This window comes from Athene noctua, chromosome 18 (assembly GCF_965140245.1).
Source record: "Athene noctua chromosome 18, bAthNoc1.hap1.1, whole genome shotgun sequence".
In the NCBI taxonomy this organism is placed as follows: domain Eukaryota; kingdom Metazoa; phylum Chordata; class Aves; order Strigiformes; family Strigidae; genus Athene; species Athene noctua.
In genome coordinates, this window is record NC_134054.1 from 5,363,006 (window position 1) to 5,390,334 (window position 27,329).

Consider the following 27,329-nt stretch of genomic DNA (forward strand, 5'->3'; position numbering starts at 1 on the left):
GCGAGGGGCCCCGCTGCCGCAGCCTCCCGCCGCTCACCCACCCCCCCCACCCCCCCCTCGCCCGGAGGCCCCGTCCGGATCCCTCCGGAGGAGACGGAGCGAGCCCGCGGGATCTCTCTCCTCCTGCCCCCGGATCCCCTGTACGAGCGAGGCAGACAGACTGTTGGGTTTCCCCACTCCCCCCCGTCGCGCCCCCCCCCTCCCCTTCCCCCCCCCCTCCCCGTGAAAGACTTTGCAGGATCCTCCTACCCGGCTCCCCTCCCCGCGCTCTCTCCTTCCTGCGAGAGCGGCTGCTGGATCCTCCTCCCGCCGGAGAGAGGCTGCGGGATCGCTCCGCTGGGGCCCTGCGAGAGCCGCGGATCCTCCTCCCGTGAGAGACTGCTGCGGATCCTCCGCCCTTCTCGGATCTCCCCGGAGCGAGAGACTCGGCGGGATCCTCCTCCTGCCCGGAGCCCCATGTGAGACTCCGGATCCCCCCGTGGCTCCGTGGTGGTGTTTGGGGTTTTTTTGTTTTTTTCTTTTTTTTTCCCAAAAGAGGAGGATCCATCTTAAAACTATTTTCTGGGTCCCAGTTTCTCTTTTTAATTTGCACTTTTTAAAAAACCCTCAGATGCTCCTCCATGTGGACTGAGAACCCATCAAGACACACACACGAGAACTCATCCCGATCAACTCCAAATCCTGGCTTTCGTGGGTTTTGCTGCAACACATAAAAGCAAACTTGTATTTAAGACACACTCGTGCAGAAATTTAGCTGGGGACTTTAAGGTGTATTTTGTCTTGGTTTTGTTTTTTTTTTTTTTGCTTCACTGGAAATCAAAAGCTTGTTTTGGAATTGGACCTGCTTTTGCTGCACTTCTCCTCTGGGCTGGATAACACTGAAGCTCTTTGCTTTTCTACTTGGATAGTGTTTTCCTGTTGATCTGTTGTTTTTTTCTTCTCCTGTGTGGCAGACTTTTTTTTTTTTTTGAGGGGGGTAAACGACGACAACAAAAAAACTTAATTTTTTTGGCCGTGTGAGATTTTTTCGTATTCAGATTCGTGAAATTACGGGTACACTTACAAAAAAAAAAAAAAAAGAAGCATTAAAATAAGAAAGGAACACGTCAGAAAGACCCCTACACGCTAGACAAAATACTCGTTTCCTTACAGCAAGACTGAATCGAAAGCTGCCAAAGAGCCCCATAAAGAAAAGACTAAAAGGTAAGAAGGGGTAATAGCCTCTCTCAATCAGGGCATGGTAGAAGCCAGTGCATACCTCCTCCTTTTCTCACAACCCGATTATTTTTTTTTACTGCTGGTTAGTCAGTGAAGCAAGTAACACCCCTAAACATTTCAAAACCCATTTATTTTTATCAGATATATTTTTTTGTTTGTTTAAACAACTTGTGCATGGTTTTTTTACATGCTAGAATTCAGTATTTCCACCTTTTCCCAGTTCAAATAGCTTTTGTGTGCAAAATAGCGAACAGAAGTACCATTTGTGAATATGTCGTACCACTTAAACGTTAAGACTGCTTCTGTTGCAGACATGACCGTCTACACGGTCGTGCTTTATAACTTCACACGTGTGAAAATATTGCAGAGCGTGTTGGAAAGGATCCTGAGTCTGGAAAATGAGTGGTGTGGGTATGGTCAGCAGTGCTGCTCTGGTGGGGGAGTAGATGAGGCTCCAGCTCTGTCCTTCGTAGCTGCTTTTCGTTAAAAGTTAAGATCTCCAAATCTGTTGGGTTTTTGTTTTGTGGTTTTGGTTTTGTTTTTTTTTTTTCCCTCTCTCCCCCCATGTAATGAGATTATGGGGATCTACTGTAATTTTCTCCTGAGTATTCAGAGAGAGCGAGCTTCGTCTGAACGTGAAATGTCGTCCAGTGGGAGAGAGTATTGAACAGAGTTCAGGTTTTAACTGCGACGCTGAAGGGGAAGAAAATGGGGAGGGTTCAGCTGTTAACCTGAGAAATCTTGAAACGCTGGAAGTTTATTAATTGTTTGAATCTTCTTTGTATCACAAGTTTGTGTCAAAGGTTAATCTTCTTAATATGTAATTAGTCGAAGGTCCAATTATGGGATTTATTGAACTCAATTGTTTGGATTTTTTTTCTCTTTGCCCATTAAATATAATACTGCTAGTCTTACTTTGTGGCTACATTATTTTCTGCTACAACTCGAGTGTATCTGTGGGAAGATACTTATTCAATTAGTATAACAGCCAGTTTAAATTTAGACATAATTTTTAGTACACCATACCCGCGTCTGTTGCTTATTTTTCCTCTCGTATGCATGTGTATGTATCTGACGAATTTTCGCTAATTTATATACTGAAATTTGCTCTGGACATTAGGCCAGTTAAGGTAATTAAAAATCCAATAAATCCCGCTGTTAGTGGGCTGCTCGATGATGCAGAGCTCTAAATCAGGTGGATGTCGGCGGTGCTGTGTGGACCTGAGGACAATGCTAGGGTAGAGGAGCAGGAGAACATTTGCACTGCTCTTGGGAAGAAAGTAAAGTCTTTAAAATCTTGCCCTAATTACATACGGTAGGTGGGTTTTTTGGATTCACTTGCGACCGAGAATTAAAATGCAGTTTTCTGTCGGATGTTACTTTTTTTTTATCGTTTCAGGAAGGTAGTGGAGGGGTACACACCGATTCTCACTGCTTCCCCCTGTTTTCCAAGGAAAGTAGTAGGTGACTTGTGGTGGGTGCAACCCGTGCTTAGCAAATCCCATAGTTTTCCATAATTGTGTTTCCTCAAATTCAGAAAGCCCTCGGATATCTGTCTGGCTACTTCAGGGTGTTATGTGTGAACTCAAAATGGTGTGCTGAGGACCTGCCCCCGGATGCGCGTTCCTTCAGCTCCGGCTTTTGGAGTTATTTCCAGGACATTAAAGCATCAATGTCAGACTTATATACAACTAGCGAGAAAAGCTGCTTTAACCAGTGGGAGACTTGTTCTTTGATTTGTAGGACTAATGTTGCGTTTTGAGGGTGAGATTCCAGAGGCTGCGTTGTGCACGGGTGTTGTAACCTTGCTGCTTCTGAATCTCTTGACTACTGAGTCTTATGAAGAAAGCTATAGTAAATCAGAGTCATTTCAACTTTTCTTAGTGGCCACGACTGTTTAAAGGGACTGGCAGTAGTGTAATAATGCCTCGCGTCGCTTTGTCCTTATCTTCAAAGGAGAACATACCTTTTCTGGCTTGAAGTTGGCTGGCTGGCCTGTGGTTTCTGAAAAGGACAAGGTCTGGGTTCAGCCCTCGGTGAGCAGGTGCCGCCACCGGGGGAACGGCGGGGGCCTGGCAGCAGCGCTTGGAAACGTGCGGATTAACAGGGGCTGTATTTTGGGCAGTATTCGGTACTGTTGACGAAATATTTGGTTTGTAGTAGTGAAAAAAAACCCAGGGCAGGCTTTTTATTTCGAGCCCTTCTGGATTGCAGTATAAAATACTTAGGATTTATTAATGTTTCTGTTCACTGTATGTGTGGATTCTCCTGTTGACAAATTTAACTATCGGTATGCATCAGACTAAAAGCCGACTTGAGCTGAGTGGTGTATTACATACGGTTGGTTTATGTATGCTGTTACAGTACATGGATTATTTTGTAATTAGGCTTTCATTGATGCAGGGCGTTAGTCTCTCTTACTGGGAATGTACTTGTGGGGAGCATTGGTCTGTGCCATTTCTGTGCTAGTACAAAGCATAGTGGCATTTACTCTGGGGTGCTGCCCTTGGGTCTTGGTTGTTAAGAAGCATTTTTGGTAATTTAAAGGTTCACCCTCTTGACCTGGCATCTTTGCATCTTTAGAAATCTGCCTCTGATCACCTGTGAATGGGATGAGATTCACCTCATCTGCCATTGCAAAGCCTGTTGAAGCTTGCTGGGATGAATGAAAAATCCACCTCTCTCCGGTTTAATTTTTTTGTTTGTTTGTATCCGGGGTTTGTCTTTCCTGTTAAAATAACAAGCGATGCTTTTGACGACACTTGTGATCTTTTGCTGATGTTTAAGGGAAGGTAATTCTATCATTTTTTGTTTGAAGAAGCTTTTTAAGACTTGGAAAAATAATAGGATGAAATTTCCTTAGTATGACAAATAACATAATTGGGCATAAAAGTACTTTTAACCTGAAGATTTTTTTGTTGAAGTTCTCAAAGCTCCCAAGTTCCATACCGTGCCGAGCTGGAGTAACAATAAAACAGGGGGAAGTTAAAGGTTTTGTCAAGCAGGGGCTGTGATCTCTTTGTGTCTTCAAGCAAACTGTTGCTAAATGGCAACCTTATAGAAAGTATCGCTTTAAATTAGTGTAGAAATAAAACCTCGTATTTTTCTGTTTTTCATTCACTTCATTCAGGAAGGCCAGGAAATTTTATTCATGTAAGGGATTTACTGCCTGCTGTTAACTCAAAATGACCTGTGCTTTTACAGTCCCTTCAGATGCTGTATGTGATGTAGACACCTTTTCTCTTTCGTGTTAAGTTTGTTATTAAAAGCCCAATAGCAGCGTTTACTTTCAGTTTTAGCTGTTAAGACTTAACCAAGACTGGTGTATGTGGGAACGGGTAATATGTTAACTTAGCAGCTGGCCTTGCCGAGATAAACATGCGCTTTTCCAAATGCTGTCATCTGGCCCCTTTCCAAAACAAGCTGAAGGAGGAGGTCAGGGGTGGAGCCATCCTTTGCTTTAGTAAAAAGAGTCTTTCATTTGGAAAGAATTGCTAGATAGTATTGACCAGGAGAACTGCAGATTTAAAAATAAAATGGTCAAACCTTTCCAAAGTAAACAAAATATCCTCTGTCGATTCCTTGTATCTCAATGCCTATTACTGTGGTGCTTCTCTTTGAAGATACAGCAAGTTAAACGTAGACTGCATATTGCTTCTCTTTTTTTTAAAAAAAAAAAAAAATCAGTGCCTTTATATAAGACTTTGAACATGAGAACTGATGAAAAATTTATCATCTTTGGTTACAGTATAGATGTGCAACACAAAAGTGCTATTGTTTTAATTGTTTAAAATTCAGATTACAAGATAATGGTAATACCATTAGAAGGTTTCCCTTTGGCCTAGAAGCTGCAGGTAGGAGCCTGTCGATCCCTTAGTATTAAAGATGAATGATAAGGAAACCTCTTAAATGCCTGTGATGCTGCAGTCTAGCCAATTTAGGATCAGCTGATGCCTTCTAGTGATAATGGCTTGAGGTTTTCAGCTGTATTATGAAGATATCCGCCAGGGCAAATAGTATTTAGAAGAGAAGTATACTTTATTGAATGGGGAGATGATCTAGAAGTGACAGTAAATTGCATTACTAAATGATCTATGCGCTCTGCACAGTCTCTTCGCTGGTAAATGCTAGTGGTAAAATGAAAGATGGTTATTCTTAATGTATGAAAGCAGAGGAATCAAAGTATTATTTGATCTTCCTTTAGGAATCTGAGCTATTTATGAAAATTGTCTACCAAAAGCACGGCTTAGTTTTACATCTTAACTACCAGATGTAGATGTACTTATGCTTATTTTATCATTGCTTAATCGTGATTAACTTCACTGTGGATTCCCATACACAGTTATAACTGTGTTTCCTGAAACTTTATTTGTGCAGCTTTCTATCTTGTCCCTAATATGTTTTAAAATCTTCTGCGCAAGATAAAAATGTCTGAATTTGATCATAATTAAAAAACTGTACATTCTTGCACAGAATAATTAGAGCACAATCTTAAGGAGCATCAAAGATTGTATCACTTGCAGAAAGTGCAGCAGGACTTTAAAATACGCGCCTGATTCTTTTGTCTTTTTTTTTTTATGTAACTTATCTCTTCATCCAAATAAAAGACTTATTTTAGTGAAGACATCTGTAAAATAACTAGCTGTTCTTAAGTCTCATGGTTGGGGGTATCACGCATCAAAATCTGAGTTAGTTTTGGTCTTAGCCCTGGATGTGAATCAGCACTAATTTTTCAGTGTTGAGGTCTTGAATGTAGTTGTAATTCAAACTCATAAAATATTAGAAGCTCTGACGGTAGTGCGGTCTGCTTTCTGGAGCTCTTCCCTGTGGGTTTACAGCCAAGGATGGCTTGAGAGTGAGAACAGTTATCTGTGCTGCAGCAGTGATGTTTTATGGCTGGATGCCCAGATTGTCTAGCTTTGCACACAGCTTTATAGTTTGCCTTTGAGGGCTACGGAGGTGGAAGTCATTTGTAATAAACAGCTATCTGCAGCTTGCTTTTTCTGTGTTTTGAAATGTACATCCATTTAAAAAATTGCAAACTAGATGTACATTTACTTAGATTTCAATCAGGAAACTGTGTTAGAAGCTCGCTTATAAGAAATGTTAACAATTGCTTATTGCTTTGTATTAAAAATAGCTAATATTTATCCCTCGGCTGTTTGGGCTTTTTTAGCAGTAAGATCTGAATTACTAGAGAATGTGATTTTTTTTTTTAATTTGAAAGAAAAATTGACTTGTCAAATCGATTGGCATCCTTTGTGGCAATTAAGCCCCAGAGAAAAATATGTTTATAGGTCTCAATAGTTATCATGCAACTACCAGCTATAGGCTCATTTAGGAAAGAATAACACCCACCCCCCTTCCACCACAAGTGAAAAAACCACCCTGGGCTGTGGAGTATTTAGTGTCTGCCTATGGGCGTTTTCCCGAGGCAGATCCATTTCGGTTTTTTTCCCCCTAGCTTCTTGTTAATGGGGTCTGTGCTGTTTTCCTGTGGTGACTTTATGAAGGGATAGTGGGCAGTGCCTTTGTTATGATCTTGGTCAAGAAAAATCTCCTAGAATGGCATATCTGTTTTTTCTTAGATGTGCCGTTTTCCTTCCTATTCCTTTTTTCCTGTCCCTGTGTTCTGTCTGTTAGCTGTCTGCTTGAAGTTTACAGTTTTCTCTCTCGTACTGCATCTGCAAGATATCCAGATGAGAAGTGGAAGAGCTTCTTGTTTTGTTTGAGGGATACAGAGTACTCGCAGTGGCTTGGATACCTTTCTGGGTGGTCAGTATGTACACATATCGATTGTTAGTTCAAACTGACTTCTGCCAAGTCTATTTTAAGCTCAGCCAGATCTCTACATTGTGTCAGTCTGCTTTTCAGTCATACTCTAGTCTCGGACTCTTGGGTCTTTTAGTTCTTCAGAATTCATAATGTTTTCATGGCTGATGCTAACATCATTGGTGCTGACAATGGAGATACTTGTTTTGAAACAATAGCTGGATGCTGGTAAACAAAAGAGCATCAGCCCAGTGCTTTATCACAAACCATTCTAGGAAAAAGAATCAGTTCAGTGAGAATGTAAAGAAAAAAAAAAAATCAACTGCACAGATGCATAATGTTCTGACTGCCATTTTACTGTGTTTTCTTACAAGGTCATTAATAGACCACCGTAGAAAGTGGTCTTGTAAGGTTTTTGAACTCAGTGTATGTTCATAATAACCTTGAAGATGGTGTTTCACATGAAATGTGAAGTTAAAAACTTCACTAGCACTGCAGGCATAGCCTAATGATGTGTGTGTAAATCGAGTAAGACTCTTTACACAGTGTATTGCCAAAGCCAGTCTGGTGTAGGATTCATCGTTACCCCTCTGCTAACATCATTCTTTCTATCTGTAGGTCTCAACTTTCCTCTCAATGTTTTTAATCGATTACACAAGCTTATTTAACATAGGAGAATTGCTTCCAATGTTTGCACTGTCTCAATTTTTTTCCACATTTTCAACTTTGAAACGGATGCTTCACTTGAAAGTTTGCTCCTTACTCCCTGGCTATGTAAATGAAAGTTGTTACGTGTCTGCAAATGTAATAGTGCGTCTCTCTTTATGGTGTCATGGCTGAAATGCTGCAACTGCACAGTATTGTACCTCATTCTTGTTTTGTGATGCTATAATTTGCTGTTAGTTAAAAATAACCTGTTGGCATAAGAGTGCAGATCACATCCGTTTGTAACATACCTCTTCATTTTCCTGCTTATGAGACTGGTTTCTCTTTGCATTACATTGGCTGATGTTGCCTATAAAGAGGTATATGTTTATCTTCTTAAGCCTTTAAATAATAAATTAATATGGAAAATGCAGCATCTTCTGATAAGAAGAGCCTGGTGGTAGCAGTCTAAATGCTATTTAATATTTCCTAGTATGTTCATCATAAAATATAGCTGTCTCATCCAGGTGTGGAACTAAATTTGGTCTGTCACAGCAATAGAATTGCTGCTACTGAGGAGGAGAGTCTTTGTATAAATAGCACTGTTTCAGGTGAAAAATGTTATTATGTGGGACATAGTGGAGCTTGGTGAATGTGTAATTTTTACTATTTCTACTAGTCAAACTTTTTAGAAGTCCTTCACTTTTGAAAAGAATGACCCAAGTTAAGTCTTGCTGGGCACCAACATTATGTTTTGTGATGGCAGTCTTTATACGTGTGTGATGGTTTGACTAACGTGCTACCATGCTTATGTGGCATAAGTGAATAAAGCGATGGTTGTGTTATTGGATGGATACTTATATAATGATTTGCTTAAAAAAATACCTCAGTTTTCATTTTTTTTCTTGCATTTGTGAAGATGAAATGTTCTTCACAAATTTCTAGATGAAATATTGGCAGTGACAACAAAACCCTATGCTTTTGAAGAAAATATCCAGACTGATCAATATAATTATTTTATCTGGATGATATTGTAACACTCTGATAGTCCAGCTGCATTGAAATTGTGATTTCCCCCACCCCGGTCCATTCCCTGTCCCTCTATCAGCATCCAGACAAGCAAGAGCTGATCTTTCTGGAATTCTGTCTGTTTTTACTGATCAGATAACATACTTGGAGACATTTTGGATATGTTTCTGAGAATATTTACTCCCCCGGGCATTTCATAGACTAACTGAAGGCATAAAGTAGTTATTACTAAGATCATAAATGACCATAAATTGATTTCCAAAGTGCTATTTACTGCAGCTGGTTTTCCTGTCCCGGAAGATCGTTTATGGCTATTTCCTTTCCCCATCTCTCCCCCCACCCTGTCTCTCCTCCCCCATGGAGACGCTATTCATTTGCTAAGTTGAAAAATGGATGATGGCCCATTCTGATGGTGGCTCTGATATTCTAATTTATTATTGGCAGGAATTAGCCTCCAGATGCTTTTACTATGGAAAGTGGAGGAACAGAGAACTTTGAAACTTGGTGAACTTAATGGAAATAAGGATTACCTTTTCAGCAATGCAGAGTTAATCTTTTAAACTCTGGTAGATTTTTGGAGGGATAGGTGCTAGCTTGGACCTTTCTGTTTCTTTAATTTGGGTGATAGAGTAAGTCTTTTTCTGAATTTTGGGGTTTCAGTTTCTAGCCTAAAGATCGGTACAGACTAATGTATGGGTTTCTTACCTCTCTTGAGCTGTGTTGCTATATAAATTTTCAAAACAGCATTGCAGCTGAAGATGCGGTGGAACAAAACGTAAATTGCTTCAAATGTATTATCTTTAAGTTGAATGCAGTGATCATGGTGGGCAGTGTTTTGATTTTTATAGTTAAAACACAAAGACTGTATAAAAAATGCACAAAACAATTCAGTAGATTTTCTTCATTTGTGTTTAAACTTTAACATATTTGCAATGCACAACTTTTAGTACAGTTTATTAGTCTGTAGTATGTTTTTGTCTTCCTTGACTCGGATCAAATTTGGTGTTAACCTCCTGCAGAGAATTCCAGGACCCCTGACATTTTATTGTGACTCTTGATTAGCTCACCAGGGTTCCTGCTAAGAATTCTTCTTTCATTCATTTGATAATTTGAATTCCCTATTCACAGTGCCTTTAAATAGAATGGTATTTGGAAAACTTGAAGACAACAACTTGAATGTTCAATGAGCTCACCCAGCAAATCTAAAGGAAGGAAATGATGGGTTTGTATATTCTGAAACATTTTAAAAGAATAAACATTTTACAAAAACTTAAGTCTTAGTCTTTGTTTCCTTTACATTTATTTCCCTTACGGTTTCTACAACAAGGAGTTCTGTTGACATCTGTTTCCCTTTTTTCATCTTACCTTGTCTTCTTAAGTCAGGAGCTGTGCATTCACCTAACCTGTGTTTATCTGGGAGCAAGTATAGTAAGGCGGTATACACCCATGTAGTGGAACTTAAGCTTTCCAAGGCAGTCTGTGGGCAGTGTAGAGAGCATCTCATTCTTTACACCCAGGACACGCTAGCCTGGCTTACTTGTACCTTGTAGATGCTGTTCACTTGCTTTTACTCTGTACTGCTTGCTGGTGGTGCTGGCAGGGTGTGTACTGGGCAGTACTGCTCTGAGTGCTACAGCATGAGAAATAGTGTCATCATTTTTTTTTCTAACTCTAGATCCTGAGACACATCCTCCCTGTGAGGCCACTGTCCTTTTCCTCCCTCATCCAGGTCTTGCTCCATGAGCCTCCTGGGGCTGCAGCAGTGCCCTTGCACCTCCCCACCGCTTGTGCCTTCTGCGGTGACACCTGGAGATCTCTGTATGTGAGATGAGAGGCCTGTTCCCTGTATAGGATGCCATCTTCCTAGAGGCTGGTTTCTGCAGGCTTCTGCCACACATCTGTGAAACAATTTTAACATCATAGGAAAGCTCAGGCTGGAAGGGACCTCAGGAGGTCATCTCAGATAGGCAGGTCTGTATTTTAAGTTGAGTGACACATGCATGTCTGGTAACACATCTGCTGCTACTCACTGTGTTCATTGCTGGCATGTGTTGTTGTTATTCTTAGACTTGTCTGGTACAGTTTCCCTGTTTGTGGATAGGAGCGAGGAAAGTGCATGTGCATTTTTCTACTGTGCCCGTGGCAGGAACTCTACCTCAGGAGGAGGTATTTCCCAGGCCTAATTGCACTGAAGTCACTCCTGGATGTGGCTGTGGACGTGTGTGGCTATGGCTGCTGTAAGCTCGGTGTCTCGTTGAAGGTGTGTTGGCACCACCTTTTCCCCAGAATAAGCACAAAAGCAGCATCATAAACATCTGCTGCCTAATTTTTGATCGTGTAGGTTGTGTTGTCTACCTTGACCCTGTGTGAGAGTACCAGCCCAGTCTTCAGCTCCTGCAATATAAGGCAGTTGAATGTGTTTTCATCTGCTGATAACAAAGTGATTGAGCTCGGAAATATCTGAGTGCTGGCATGTGACTGCGATGGAAGCAGTGAAAGGACGACTAGGGGTGTTGGAAATCCCTACAGACGAAATAGCACATCATTTTGGTTATGCAAACTTAATTTTCATGTCTTTTAACAAAGAAGCAAAAAAACTTGGCTGCATTTGCTTGGAGGGTGTGAAGGGTACCTACACAGAAGCAACGTTCCCAGCTGTCTGTCCTGCAGCATGCGTTGTCCCTCCTGACCCTGTTACTGTGGTTCAGGCAACACGCTGACCAGCTCCTCCAGCCTCCGTCCCTGGGAGCAGTCAGCTCTCAGCCAGCCCGGGGGCTGTGCTGTGTGGCAAAACATCCTGTGGAGCTCCTCTTCTGATTTCCTGGCCTCCTACTTCCCAGTATCCCCAGGAAGCAGTGCTCCTCTGACATATCCTCAAGTCCAGCTAAATAATTAGAGCCAGAAACTTGTCCTTGTTGTTTCTGCTTCTAGGTCAGTTAATTGGTGATATTTAGTAGAACTATTTGTTAGTGTGGGGCTTTGTCTCTGTTGGCACAGGGCTCTTCTTGGCTGAGGTATTGCAGAACCCAAAATAGCAAACATAGTATCTGGAGAGAGACAAACATGCAGTGCTCTTGCTGAGCTACTGGATTCCAAAGCTGTTTTCCTTTGTGTATTATGCCCCAGGAAGACTGGGGAAGAGCTCTGGACCAGATGCTACATCAACTGCTGGTAAATACCATCGTGCCTGGGAGGGAGGCAGCGCTGTGAAAGTAAATCTAGTTATCAGTGCTGTTCACAGTCTGTAGCTTAATTTTCCAAGAGAGGAGTCAGTCCATGTTTGCTGGGGGAGGAGAGGTGTTCATAGCATGTTTCTTGCTGTTTGTAGCCTGTTTTGAGTGGTGAATGTAATGCAAGCTTTTTTTGGGGGGTGTGGGGTTTTTTTGTCCTTGGTTCTTGCATAGTGGTGCATGTGATAGGATACTTGAGGTCTGCTGGGGTGTCGTCAGCAGGCCGAGGGAGCAAATTCTGATATGGTTCATGCCTGAAATGTATACAAGGGTGAGGTTTTGTGTACAGTGTTCTAGCCTATGCCCAGATTTCTGTAACTACTTAAGTTGCCCCAGAGTGGAGCTTGTATATTGTTAATAGGCCTGCAGTGTGGAGAGCAACACCTTCACAGAAGAGGTGGTGTACCTGTGTGACAGCAGCTTTACACCCTAGTGTGTTCATCTGGATTGGGAGTTTCACGTTTAAGCAAACCTTCTGATTTTCCTCACCTGCTGTGCTTTGATTGACATCATGGAGTGGTCTTGGAGTGCAACAGTTGGATTCCTTTTAAATAAAACTTCACTGGATGATGTGCTCCAGGGGTGCAGTTAATGCTTTTCCTCTTCAAGTGAGTGTTTAGTGCATGGGAGCAGACTGGAGCTAGTCTCAAGCAAAAAAGTCACCTGAAATGGCAATAGTGTGGCTATCAAGTCCCCTGCACTGATGGTTTTGCTCTGCAAATCCCCTCCTATTGGTCTGTGCTACTTAGTAATGAAGGTGTAACCTACATCTGAAACATTCCCATTTGTGCTCCAGTACTCTCATCAGTATGTTGTCTCCCTCTGCTAACAGTCTGGGAGAAACTGAACAAAACGAAAAAACCCCAAACCCTACAAACATTCACTGGGACTTGGGCAGCGCTCAAATATGGACTTGCTAAACTTCTGATGTCTGAATTACCACTTAATAGTTCATCTGTATCATTAATTTATAAAGGCTTTTTCCGCATTTCTAGTGACTGGTAATCAACTAGTAGAAGCTAAAACAAGTCTAGGTCAGTGTGTTTGTTAAAAATACCTTGCATTGAATGACATTATCTAGTCTGCTTTATTTTTGTTCTAATCTAATATACTTCAGTGGTTTTTTACCCTATGTGTACATAAAGTAGGATCACAACAAGTTAACATGGGGTGAATTGAAAACTTCCACTGAGAGCCTGGGTCTTGCAGTAAGTAGCAGCTGGTACTCTCCTTGAGGTCCTGCCAGTATTTTATTGCTCTTTAACCAACAATCCAAACCAGCATGTTTCTAACACCACTTACTACTGCTGGAGGTGCAGCCTTGAGACAAGGTGTGTAACACAGGTGCTCTTTTTTAATTCTTCTTTCTGGAACTTTTATTTTACAGATTGTAAGAGCGGGATTATTAATTTAGTCTCTTGGGCAACCAAAAATCTCTCTGTAGTCCCAGTAAGATACTTTATTTGAATCTGTTGCTTTTCACACCCCATTCTCAACTAATGCTGTAGTGTTCTTGGGGGCCTTTAAATGGCACCTACATTCTGCCCCTGTACAAATTTCAGTTGCGAATGAAGTTGTCTGTGCGTGTCTTGCACCTTAGTCAACTGGTTTAAAGAAAGCCTGGAAGGGAGCACAGAGGGATCAAGTCTAAGCCCCCACGATTACAGGCAGCAGTGGAGAAGGGTCCACAGAGCATCATAGACCTGAAGATACCTACCAGTACTCTGTAACAAACCGAATAAATAAAGAAAAACACACAAAGAAGATTTAGAGCCAAAACTATATTGTACAGTAAAAGAAAACATCAAGGGTAGTATTAGTGCCCTGTTTCTGTGCAGGAACTTGCGTGGAATTTTAAAGTGACTTCAGAAATCAGATTGTTGTCCCAGTTTTGTGTTACTTGCTTCAAGTAAGTTGATCAGATAGTGGGAGCATCAGAGTACCAGTCCTACAGTTGTCAACAGTGGATGATGTTTAGATGTTTCAGAGGAAGGGAAGAAATTCACCTGTCAAGGTAAATTATGTTTTGAGGAGTGACAAGTGCAGGACAGGGGCATAATTTGACAGCAACAAACCCTAAAGCATGGAATTAATAAATCACAAATTGAGGTCAAACGAAAGCACACATCAAGCTTCACTTATGACTCCCTGTAGAAACAAATTTTGCACCCAGATTTTCAAATTACAGGGTTTAGTTTCAAGCTGCATGATCACACCTATACATGCAACTCATCCACAGACTTACCTTGCCCACAGTAGTATGGCTGAGGACTTTCCCCCCATTAATTCCCTTGAACGAATATTGTAGAATTCTACTTTGTGAATGGGTAGAGGCCTCCTGTTTCTGGTCTAATTGTCTTTGTGTCCAGCAGTTGATGTGGCCTTGTATCAGTGCTACTACTTAATAAAACCAAGTCTGTCTAGCCTTTTTTTTCCTGTTCTTTTCCCCAGAATGTATATTTATAAAGATTTGGTATGTCTTTAATGTCAGTGTGGTTTGGTTTTTTTTTCAAAATGCTACAGTGTGGAAGATTTTTCTTTATGCCTTATCCAAATCTCCTTTGTTGTAATTTAAATTCAGTGCTACTTACCACAGCTAAAATGGAAAGATATTGCTCCATTCTTCTCTACCTCTATCACCTATTTTAAATAAGGGGGTTGCTGTCTCTTTAGAATAAGTGAATCCAAGTCTGAAGTTTTTTCCAAGGGCCTGTGCTTTTTTGCTCCCTGATCCTTGTTGTTGCTGTTTTCTGGACTTTCTTTGGTTGACCTGTATCTCTGTTGCTGTAGATAGTCCCAAACTGGACACAGTACAGCAGCTGATGAGTTTCTGACCATTTGTGAGATTGTTTCTGTGCCTTTGGATTGAGACCTGCTGTAACACCTGGGTTTTTTCCTCCCCAAAACTGGTGTTGAGCCAGTTGTTCCCTATGCTGTATTGATATATATTATTTCTGCCAAACACGGTAACCCTGCACTCCTCCGCACTGAATTGCGCTCCACTTTTTTTTTTGTGCATCTCAAGTTTATCAAGTTATTCTGAATATACTGTCTGTCCTCAATTGTTTTGCAGCCTCATGGCTTGACATAGTCTGGAAACTTAGTAAGTGCACGCATTTTTCCAGCAGCAAAGTGGTTAATAAAAATTCTGCTGCTGGACATCTAGCGTACTGCAACAAAAATCCATTGGTTCTCTGCCTTGTTGGAAGAAGTGCTGAGGTTACTTGTTTTGTGGGTATTTTATTGTAATTTCATTTATCTTATATTCCCTACCTTGTTCTTAGGAAAAAAAAAATCAACCATGTTCTTATTAACAAAACTTTCCATGTTTATTGGAAAAAAAAAAAAAAATTACTTCTGTTGTCTCCCTTTCATCCTTTTCAAAAACACCTGCAACTGTGCTGTAAGAAAAAAAAATCAGGCTCCCCCCCACCTTCTTTTTAGCTGTTACTGATGGTTTTATCCCTTCCTCTTTTAAGTTATATGCACAGTCTTTGCCATTTGCTAGTCTTCTGGAGTGCCATCCATCTTCTGATGATTCTTTAAGGTAATCTGTAATGACTTAGATACAGTTGTTCTTATGGTAAATTACATCAGGCCCAGACAGTGGAAAAACATCTGATATCTCTAGGGACTTTTAAAGCAGTTCTTGCTTTTGCTGGGCTGATTTCCTATTTGGACTGGTAGCAAAACGTTTAGTTCCATCTCCTTTTTTTTTTTTTCTTTTTTTTGCCTGCCAGTTCATGGAAGTTTTCCTGAGAAGTTGAATCATTCTTTCCTCCCAGATTTGAGGAAAAGGGATGTAACAAATACGTCTTGAGATTCCTGCTGTGTTCATCAGCCCTTTTGACTGAGGAAGCCAGACCAAAACATTGCAGTGGTGGTGGCGGCAGAGGCTCTGGGGCAGGAGCATCTTGGTTGGTGGCTCTTTGCTGCCCCTGGAGCAAAGCCTCCCTGCACAGAGACTGGTGCTACAAAATCCCTCTGTGAAGCTGTCGTCATCTGCAGGCTCAGCACCAGTGCAGAGGGTGGTTGGCCATCTGTTCCCAGCTGACCTCTCCAGTGAAGGCCAAAGCAGAAAGAGAAGTACTGTCACTTCAGCACTCATAGGGTCATCTGTCAATAGTCCCCCTTTCCCACTGAGTATCAAAACTAATGTTTCCTCTTGCTTACTAATGAATGACTTAAAGGTTCATTTATTACTACTTTTCATATGCACAGTGCTAATACATAGTTGGCCTTCCCCATTTTTGTCCCCATGAGTTTATGCTGGTTTTTTTCATATTCCATCTTATTTATTTGACCTAGTTTCATGTGCTTCTTGCTTTTTTTGAGGTGGTTGGAGAGCTTATAATTAGGGACCAGCTTGACTCTTGATTAATGACTGAGCCTAGATATCAAGGGAAAAAAGCTGGCACTTTTAAAGTCACACCAGCAACTTGCCTTCGCTGGTATTTACTCTAAAAAGGTCACAGAGCTGGACTGGGTAGAGATGAAGCAGGAAACAAAATTAGCTATAGGCAGATGTGGATTTTTAGTTTATTTCAGTAGTCATGAAAACAAGGGCTGATGATGATATGGTGACCTCCTGCTTTATGTAGTATTCCTCCATTATACACTAGGGTATCCACATTGTCGTTCAAATTCTTGGTGATGTCCAAGAAACACCACCTGCCTATTCCTATGTGACAGTATTTTCCATTTGTCCTGAATTAATTGAAGCCTGCCTTTCTAGTATTCACTGTTCTTTATTTTGTTAATTTTTTCATTCCATTTCACTGCCACCCTTCAAGCTGCTTTTTGCCTTCACGATCTCAGCCAATTCTTTCTTACCATTTAAAATCACATCTTGAACTTTTTAAATAGTAATTTTCTCCATTTCTATTTGAAACTGTATGATCCTAGATTTTTTTCAAACTTGGTTACTTTGTGTTTCCTGTCTGTGCTGTCTGTACCCTCTGTTATGGCCTGTGATGTTGCATGGCTCTGTTAATTCTTGCCAAAAAGCATGCTCAGCATACTTCAGGTGATTATTTGTCAGTTCCTTACTGTTCTAGTTTAAATATTATTTTTCCCTCTCATCATTATTGTTAGGAAAAGAGTGTGTGCAGAAAAGCATAATGCCCTGCTGTATGGTGGGCAAAGTCAAAACTGGAGCAGTACTTAATCAATTGTAATGCAGTTTGTAGGATTTCTGTCAGCAACTTTCACAACTATAAAGGGAGATTTTCCAGCATAAAGTAGGATGTGAATTTAAGGTACAAAAGGTGTTCCAGATTTGAGGTATGGGAGCTATTTTCTCATTGGGGTAAGCCAGGCAAAGACATCTGTAGACCAAAATTAAGATTGCTATTCTGAAGCAGTATTCCAGGCAGTTTTCCAATGTAAATAAATAAGCCTTCACCATCATAAAATATGCAAACAAAATTCCTTAGGCATCTAGGTTTGGAGCTGTGTCATATGGAGGGACAAGAGAAACAGGTCTCTGTTTAGTCCTCAGCTATTGCAGGAACCTCTGAACTATAAAACTGTACGGGCAATAATCTTGCATGTGATAACACAAATAGACTCTACTTGAAGTTGTAAGAACAGAATATGTCTGAAAGGCTTATTGCAAAATCCATTTAGAGTGTCACATCAGTGCTAATTCAAAATACCAGCTGTGGCTTCAGATGTGAAAGCAATTCAATGTCTGCTACCAAGTAGAAAAATGAAGTTCTCACTCAGCTTAAAAAATGTCAGCCTACAGAACATAACCATAGTTCTGAAATTGTTCTGACCGTGACCTGCATTTTGTCTTGCTTTCCTATTCAGAGAGAGCCCTTAAGTGTGTGTACTTTAAAGGTAACTTTGGTTTAGGTTTGGATTAAGTAAAATGGTTGCAATCTGTAAAACCAACATTTGATGCTATAGTAAAACTCTTTGCTCTCTGCTCATAAAAATCCCCCATGATTCTGATATATCAGATCCATATACATGAAAAAGGCAAACTCCTACAAGTATATTCTAAGACACTTCTGGTTTAAATCATGTGGGCTTTGTATTCATAAATTTTTTAGCGTATTTCCTGTAATAAAGATTAAATTGTCACTCAGGAAGTAAAACTGCAACACATGCCTTTGACAACGTAATCAAACTTTATATAGCAATGTTTTTATTGTTTTCCTTTTGTTTTGCTCTTAGATGACTAATTTCTGCCTAGAAGCGACAGAAGAGTTGCCATCTGAGAGACCAATTGGAGCTTTATTTCTATTTTAAGCATATGTATTCAGAAGTGTCATTATGTAAAACAGTTTTGAAAATTGAACTCCATTAAAAATTATAGTATCATTTTCTGAGTTAATCTGAGGCTATTTTAATCTTAGAAATGAAAAAAAAATTTAAAAAACCCAAACAGGTTTCCTCTAGGAGTGGCACTTCTACCTCTTATGCTATAATTGATATGATAATATGGTGATAAAATACATTGTGTTTTTAATGGAGCAAAATGTTTGCTCTTTGATTTGGAAAATCCTCTGATATGGTGTATTACCTCCATACAGGAGGGAAGAACACATAACGGTGCTTGGGAAATGTCAAAACAGAACTACCTTTAGAGGACAGAAATGCTGGAAATAAAGTTCATAGTCTAGTCTAAGTAATGAGACTTTGACAGTGATGGAAGTTGGTCTCAACATAGGACACTCTTAAGATTTGGCTGGACAGGGTGTTGGCCACCTTGTCTAGAGCACACTTTTGCCATAAAGGTTGGACCAGATGATCCCTGAGGTCACTTCCAACCCTGTGTTCTGTGATTCTATGAAAGAAACTTGTTATTTAAAAAAAAAAAAAAAGGCCCAATAGGAAAGTTGGGAAATACATACTTAAGAAAACTCTGCAGATTAAGCAAAGTGGTGGTGGTGTGGTGGTTTGTTTTTTTGTTGGTGTGGGTTGTTTGTTTTTTTAATACTGCACCGACTATTGAAAGAGATTTAAATGTAATTGTGGTGTTCTGGAATTGCTGTAATGTCATGGGTTTTCTTAAGTATTAGCAAGAGGAAACCAAAAGGTTTCTCATTTTGCACTGACTCGTTTCATTCACCTGCTTTAAAAAAACAAGAAAGGCCAGAACTTCCCTTGGCAATAGTCTGAGAGTTTGGGAGAGTTCACTTGAAGACATGGACTTCGTAGAGACTGATGTGACTCGGGTAGGGAGCACTGAAAATGAAGGGATTGGATGTTTTTACTTTGTAGTTACTGAAATCCTGGGGACTTCTGTTCTCCAGAACTAAGGGCAGTAAAGTAAAATCTGTTACAGTTCCAACTCAGTTTCTTTTGGCAATGTCACTGCTTTTTGCAATGTCCTAGAATAATCCATTTAAAACTACAATTTTAAGTACCTTTTTCTAAGTACAGTGTTAAGTATGTGGTGCAAATACCCACCTGCAATCCTGAGAGGAAATGTTTCTCAAACGTTGATTTGAATATTTGGAAGGTGGCCCTTTGAAATTCACATAAAGTTGAGCAGTCATGCAGGTGATGAATTTTTGGTTATGACAGGAAGTGGTTCAGTATTTAAAATACAGCTATCTAATGCTGCTTTAGATGTCCTGACCTCTAGTTGTGCACCGAGCACTTCCAGATGTGCCTGACCTCCAGCTGCTATTCCAGACTCTGGGTCTTGCCATATCTGTCACTTCTGTAAATAGCTTGAGTGCTGTAAAGTGTCTGAAAGGGCACTAACACCTATGTTTAGACCTTTGAATTGCTTACTGTAATGTTTATTGGTTTGGGTAACACAAGGAAAGGGAAGCTGCTTTTGGTTTAGTCTGGAGCACTGTGCAGGATCTCTGTACGCATTAAAGTATCTGCAGTGGCCAAAAGAAGTACTTTGAGGCAAGTGAAAAAGCCAAAAACCAGAACACCCTTCAAGAGCCAAAATCTCAAACAATTGACTACAATATTCCTTTCCTATAAAAAGGGAAACTATGGAAGAATGTGCAAACTTGTTAAAATGAAAATAAAAGAAACAGTTAAAAGGCAAAATGTTTCATGGGGAATGTTTGAAGACACAATGTGCAAAATCTGAAGAGTATCTGTTTCTCCTTTAGGTAAAGAGCATTCCCCCCCCCCCATCACCTGCAGACCTGTTGTGATAAAACATTGGAGCAAAGAGTGTTGTAACTAAAAAGGCCTTTTTTAACAGCAACAACAAAAACTTTAAAAAAAAAAAAAAAAAAGAGAGTAGGGGAATGGGACTGCAGGCTTTGGCAAGTTAAATGTAAAGCAATAATAAGTGAGGCTGAAAGTAATCTCTGAATAGTTGGAGAACGTCATAATAATAGTCATGGTTTCAGCCCATCAGAAACAGAGTATTCTCTGTTTCTGTAAGGAAGAGAAATAGTTATAGAGAAGTAAATGAGTTATTGATACTTATTTGGAAGGATGATGGAGAGGTTCATTGTTATAAACGTGGTGGACAAAGGAAGCATAGATGGAGCGGTTTTAAGTAGATTTGCTTCTTGATTTGGGACAATTTACGTTAAATTTTAACCATGATGCTACTAAAACAGGCTTGGCTTGTATTCATGCAAATTCTAAAGCCGAATTTTATAGGATGAACATAAAATACGATTATTAGAATTCATCTAGGGCTTAGTTTACAACTCTTTGAGAACAAAATTGATGCATATGAGAAATTAATACAGTATGTGTTTGATCAAAAAAAGAATAGTTAGAAAATAATGATCTTTAAGGTATATTGTGAATTGTAACTGTTTAAAGCTAACAGAATTTGCATTAATTACCTGGGTTTTGTTGTTGGTTTGGGTGTGTTTTTTTCTTTTTTTTTTTTTAGTTTTAAACTTTCCCTAGAATGTGCTAATATTAAAGTAGTACTTTGGAGTGATTGCAGAAAGAGGTTCCAAATAAAATTTATTCTTTCTGAATTTTCATTGCCTACTATTTGTCATTGGTCACAAGTTTTGAACAGGTGTTTTTAAATGCTTTTATTACAGCATTAGAAGCAGCCTTTTTTAGACACTAGGTGTAGGAAGTTAGCAATTTACCTTCCTAGATAAATTTCATCTTACTGAAAAGCTCTCCCCAATCTTTATTCTTATCAGGGAGAAAGAACAAGAAACACAAGAAGAGGAACATTTGATGGAAGAAAAGAAAAAGAAAAAGCAGGAAGAAAAGAAAAAGAAGGAAGGTGCTCAGAAAAAGGTTTGTTCCTGTTGTTTTAAATGACATACTCACTTTTATGTGTAATGTACAGATACTGATTCTGCAGCCTTTACTTCTGTGAATAATTCTGACACAGGTGAGCAGTCCTGTCGACTTCGAGTGAGCTTGCAGTCAGAAAATCTCTGCAAAAACAGTTGTGTTAGTTCATTATCACTTTCCAAGCTGCTTACCATCCCCTAATATTGTTACTGCTCCCACAGCTGTGTCTTGTGAATGTTCCTCATCAATGCCAAAGCAAAGTTCACAGGATTATTCTCAGCTGATACTGAAGTGACTGGATTCTGAGGCTGTTGTGGGTTTTCTGTGGTGTACATACTCCTGCTTTGTTTTCTGGATTTATGTAGTTAGTTTTAGTCTTAAATGGCCCTTAGGATGTTGATTGGAATTGATCACTGTCTTTTTCAGTGTAAATTTAGGCATCATAAAAAAGAAAGTGGGTAGATTCCAAACAGATTTAAAAAAAAAAAGGCTGGTCTTCACAAAATGTGCAGTTAATCTGTGTAAATTAAGAGTGTGGATGGATTCAAAGGGTATACTGCACAAGTTCATTCAAGTTAATTCTGTTGAGTGGGCAGTTCATAAATGTACTGCTTAGTTCAGGTAGCCTCTGAACCTCGAGTGACAGAGGCTGGGTGGGTAGATGGGGGGTACTGTCATGCTGCTTGTAAGGTTTTATACTTTCTCCACAGCATCTGCTTTTGGCTTAAGTCAGACAAGGGTCGCGATTCTTACATTCCTAATACATGGAGTTAAAATAACATTCTCCAGACCTTAGCTGGAACTAGTGCCTGATTTATGTAAGCAATTTCTGCAAAAAGTTAGGCCTACAATTATTAGGTATCATTTTGAATATTGACAAGTATTTGATTTGTTTTGTTTTTTTCTTTTTTCAGGCTGCTGAACAAAAAACCAAAGGTAAATTCATATTTATTCTATGTGAATCATTGGATATTTTTGTAAGTTTGTTTAAAAAAGATGTGCTTGTACTTTTAATTCTTTGTGTCTTTTTAATAGGGGGAGTATATCTTACTAGGAGAGTTCTGTTCGTAAAGCTTTGAGGAGAGTTGGGATTCTCAGCATAAACTTTTCTTTTGCTTATCTTGCTGGGTATCGTATGACACCTTTTTGACAAGAATGTATGGATTAAATTTCTGTGAAACATAACACAACGTATGACATCTTTTTTGTCTAATGTCAAGACAGATGTAGCTTTCCATTTAGTTGTTAGTAGTTATCTATTTCAGACACAACTAATTGCCACCAAAAAGGGTAACTCTCTCCCCCTGCATGCACAATTCAACTCAGTTAAGTGAGTAAACTAAATTAATTGAGCTTAAGAGAAAGCTGTTTCTCCCCCCACCTCTTTCTGTGTGGGTTTTCTGCTTGCGAAGTGAATTGAACTGGTTTGCAGCATGGTCCAGGAAGCAGCAGAGATAAGCAAGGCATTCTCCTTTTTGGGGCAGTGAACTCTCCTAGGTGCCCTAGGAGAGAAATGTTAATGAAGCTGTGGCCTTAAAAAAGGTAAGGAAGAGAGTCGAGCTAATGCCTCTCTTCTGCAACTGTTGGCTTATGGTTCTTTTATCTCGTCTGTCCTTTGATTTGCATGGCACCACACAGAACTCAGGGCTGTGGAACGATTCTGAACTAATTAATATGCAGTTATTTATTGCTGGGTAATTAGGTGACAGACAGGCAAGTAGAGCTTCACAGATTCCCAAAGACTGGGAATTAGAGAAGAGCCAAGACTAACATATGGGGTTGACAAAACAACTTATGTTTGAAACACTTTTTATGTATTTATACAGCAGAAATTAAGAATTGCTTCAGTAATACTGAATTCAGAAAAATAAAGTTACATGATGAATAAACTGTAACAAGTAATTTATTGAAACTCTGTCCTTTTCTTTCCAAATTTTCATTACGTAGAAAGTACAAAATCAGAAAATTTTAGTCCGAATTCTGTTGATCCCTGTAAGCCCTGTAAGATCTCATGTAGTTTGTAATAGTGGATTTTGCTTTCAGGATAAGAAGGCAGCAGAGGTAGCTAGGCCCTTCAAAATCTGAAGTACATTGAAAAATGCAGAATTAAGATACATCAGAGCAATTTCTATCTAATGGAATATTTCTGTTTCCACAGTATTACGTGTTTTGTTCTCTGTATCAGCTCGTTACTGTGTGGAAAGGTTTCACTGTTCTATAATGTATTATAATGACTTTTTAATGTCATAATTCAATGGCAGATGTTTTTGCTGTCAAAGTAACTAAGTTCATTTTCACAAAGTGATACAGTGCCTCTTCATTTCTGTTAATATTGAAACGCAGTGCCTTCTACTTTCCTCTGTGGGATATTATTATTTCTGTCTTTGTTGTGACAGCTTTGTTTTTAATTGCTTGAAAATGTCAAGTTTAAGTTTTTAGAAGTAGCATAATAACTCCAGTTTTCAGGTATGCTTGTGAGTTTGTTTCTTTCAAATTTAGGGACTCTGTTTCACTGATTTCTACACACACACCCCCCCCTTATCTTTGTATTTAAGCATGATATACTATGGCTATAAAACACAAATTGGGAAGAAGACAACAGTAAATAAAGGTAGTTATATAAAAGATTAAGCAGTTCTAGCTTTTATTGTTTCATCTATTAGAAGCAGTAATGCACCTTTTTGTAGTTAGGCTTCACTGGAAAGAGTTGACCTGGCCTTCAGAGCAAACAAACCTCTCCTGTTCATGTTCAGTGCAGGGGTTAGGGGCTGTTTAGTCATATGAGTGACCATTCTTTTAATTTCCTTTGGTGGGCAACTACTAGTTGCTTTTAAGGTTGATCCATGGGAATGTTTTATTTCTGCTTTATGATACTGTTCTCTTAATTTATCTAGGAGAGATGTATACAAGCTTATGATAGGTAGCAGGAATTTGTTAAAATATAGAAAGTATTAATTCTAAATTAATGAGGGGAAAAATTGACAACTCTTTTTTTCATAGAATTTTCAAAGTTGACTGTAAACTGTAATGCTGTACTGCACCCAAGTATTTTATTCTGATACATTTTCAAGGTTGAGTGGCAAATGCTACTAGAACTAAAAGCAACACAGGGATTATCATGGAATTTAGTAGTTAATTTATTTCATATGTGGGGCACAGCAGTTAAATTTGTTGTAAAGACAGGACAACACAGTAAAACAGGGTGAATTGACTGCAGCAGGTACTGCATGCCAGTGTATGGGATATATTAAATCAAAGATTAAAACCAGGCTGGAGCTGAACCTTTTGCAGAATGTTACTATATCCAGGTTTTGGTAGGTAAGGTCTTTATAAATGTGACTTAATGTAGTTTCTTGTGGTAATTTAGAAGAAAAAATTCCCTCATTTTATGTATGTATCATTCAGTTCTGCAACTGGCTTGCTATAGCAATGAGAGATGTTTACACTGGGTCATGGGGAAAAAGAAATTATACAACTAGAGATGGCATACGGGAGGATTTTTCAGCTTCTTTTTGTTTGCTGATTGGAGAATGTTTCTTACTTGCTCTCAGTTGTATTTTTGAAGGAGACAGCACTTTCTTGAAGTAACTAGGATGGGTCAAACAGTGGAACTTGATAAGGAAAGATTAGCCCTTTTGGTTGGCTTATTCAGTACTAGAAACCTACACTATGATCAAGGTGCTTTTAAATTTTTTTAAGATTGTCATTTCTCTAGCACAATGGAAAATGTGGATATACTGTCCTATCTAATAATTAACTCATATACTTTGTGTGTGTAGTTCTAACTCGCTGTAAGATGATACTGGCTCTTGCATGTTCACTTGCTGGTGAGGCCTCAGGAAAGAGAAACTAGTAAGGAGGAAAGAGGTTTCCTGTGGGGGTGTGTATATGGTGTGTTGTCAGTTAAATATTGCTCTGAGGCCTCAGACAGAGCTGAATGTTTCCATTTGTGATGTGGAGCACAAAACCCTTCCAAAATAAACACACATTTCCACCAAGAGAGGAAAGGTATGTGGCTGCTTCTGGAGTTGCTGATCCAGGGATAGGAAGTACTCCCTTACACAGCTCTTGTGTCTATTTAAACAACTTAAATTATTTTTTCTGTTTAAACAAGGATCCAACTCTTTAATTCTTCTCTACATAACAGCTTCTTCAGTTCCTATTTTTTTTCTGCAACATTGTTTGCCAGAGTATTCTTGTTAGGCTGAATCTTTTATAAATACCCTGTTGGCAACAATTCTAAGGAATGTGTGAAAGGAAGAAGGATTGAAGAGCTGATAAGTAGCTGAAATGTTTCTCAATTACTTGAAAACAAATGAAAGTAGTCTTCCAGTTCAGCTGGAGAGGAGCACTGCAGAATTAGATGAGGTGGGAAATGAACATGCTTTTATTGCCTGCTGTGCATTGTACTTCTATGTTACTGTTCTTTTATGGTAATTTTTTTGAGAACAGGACTATTGAGCACAGCCTATTAGTGTTTATTTTAAATGTGTAAACTCTTGCCAGTTTATATGCACTTGATAAAGAAACTTTGTGTATAAAGTCTTTTGTAATGAAAACATTCAGCAGTAACTACCAGTAAGAGTTTTGTACTGTAAATAGTCACTAGTATGGTAAATGGCTGTTACTTAATAGCTACAGGGGCCTTTAGATAGAGCTATGCTCGCACTGAATACAGTGAGATCAGTGCATTTTGCTGCCTACTTTTCTTCTGGCCATCTTGCTGCAGGTATAGTCAGCACAGGTGATCAATTCCTTGACTGCTTTACTCCTACCGAGCTGAATTCTATGCACTTTGTCTAAAACCAAGTTTAAGTGCTGGTATAAAATAGTGTAAGTGGTTTGTTATTCATACATCTGCTGTGGTAGTTAAAAGGCAAAGTATCTGTCCATTCTGTAGCATTATCTACAATGAAGGTAAGTATTAAATCTGCAAACATAGAAGTAAGAAGTGTTAAGTATGTATCATTTTTAGTCTAACAAAGTATTTTGGTCAATATTTGATTAGAAATGTTAGTCTAGAAAATATTATTTCCCTTGAGTTTAAAGGGGGAAAAGTCCTCCCCTGTGAGGACAGGCTGAGAGTGTTGGGGTTGTTCATCCTGGAGAAGAAAAGAGAAGGCTCCGGGGAGACCTTAGAGCGGCCTCCCAGGGCTGAAAGGGGGCTACAGGAAAGCTGGGGAGGGACTCTTTGTCAGGGGGTGCAGGGATAGGATGAGGGGTAATGGTTTTAAACTGAAAGAGGGCAGATTTAGATTAGATATAAGGAAGAAATTCCTTACTGGGACGGTGATGAGACTCTGGCACAGGTTGCCCAGAGAAGCTGTGGCTGCCCCCTCCCTGGCAGGGTTCAAGGCCAGGTTGGACGGGGCTTTGGGCAACCTGGGCTGGTGGAAGGTGTCCCTGCCCGGGGCAGGGGGGGTGGAACTAGATGATCTTCAAAGCCCCTCCCAAACCAAACGGTTCTGTGATTCTAAGCAGAAATGGCCAGTCTCTGCATCTTTGAACTTCATGATCCTTGTAGGTCTGTCTTCAATATGTTTCATGACACAGGACTGTGAAGAGAGATTTTGTCTTTCCAAGGGGAAAATGGGAACTTCAGCTCACTGCTTATGGGATGAAGCAGGATTGCAGAAGCTGGAATATCTGCAATATTCCTGTGATTCAGCAGCCCATCAGCTCTGCCCATCCACCGTTAAAGTGGTAGGATGGATCCTGAGCTAAGCATCATTCTCTTCCACTTATGGTCTGTTTGGGGGAGCTTTCCCTTCCCCCAGGCTGTCTGTGCTGTGTGTCTTGGGACTCTCCACCGTATGATGATTTTGATATGCGACTTGCAGAGTCAGGAAGGTTGTCTGCAGACTGAAAGATTATTCTATCAAGGTAGACACTTTACATTTTATTTTGGAATACTTAAAAGAACTGAAAGTATTTAACAGTATGTGGTTGCTTGATAAGTCATTTGTGGTGTTGCAAATGTTGGCATACTTTCTTCAGATTCTTTTTAAAATTTGCAAAGCATTTTTTTATACTACAAGCAGTACTGTATATTTTATTCGGAGGAATATCATCAACTGTATTATGGGAGTTGAAAGAATAAAGAGTGGATGAAAAGATCTGAGATTCTGTCCCCTGCTCTGGCATTTCTGTTTGAATGTCAGATACCTATTTGGATGTGGCATACCTTTCTTCAAAGCCAGGAATTTTAATTTCCAAATCAACCACGTAGAT

General features: G+C 39.6%; 1 protein-coding gene across 5 annotated transcripts in view; it reads left to right on the plus strand.

The window, feature by feature from the left end:
• The first annotated feature begins 983 nt into the window (after window positions 1–983).
• TNRC6C (trinucleotide repeat containing adaptor 6C) overlaps window positions 984–27,329 on the plus strand; it is a 109,820-nt gene continuing 83,474 nt past the window's right edge. For 3 of the 5 annotated variants that reach the window (XM_074922294.1, XM_074922296.1, XM_074922295.1), the window contains exons 1-3: window positions 985–1,203; window positions 20,999–21,098; window positions 22,013–22,034. In XM_074922294.1, the coding sequence (XP_074778395.1) occupies window positions 21,036–21,098; window positions 22,013–22,034 (85 nt within the window). In that variant the 5' untranslated portion in view covers window positions 985–1,203; window positions 20,999–21,035. Of the gene's footprint in view, window positions 1,204–20,998; window positions 21,099–22,012; window positions 22,035–27,329 lie in introns of all 5 variants that reach the window. The other 2 variants (XM_074922299.1, XM_074922298.1) reach the window with 2 other exon arrangements.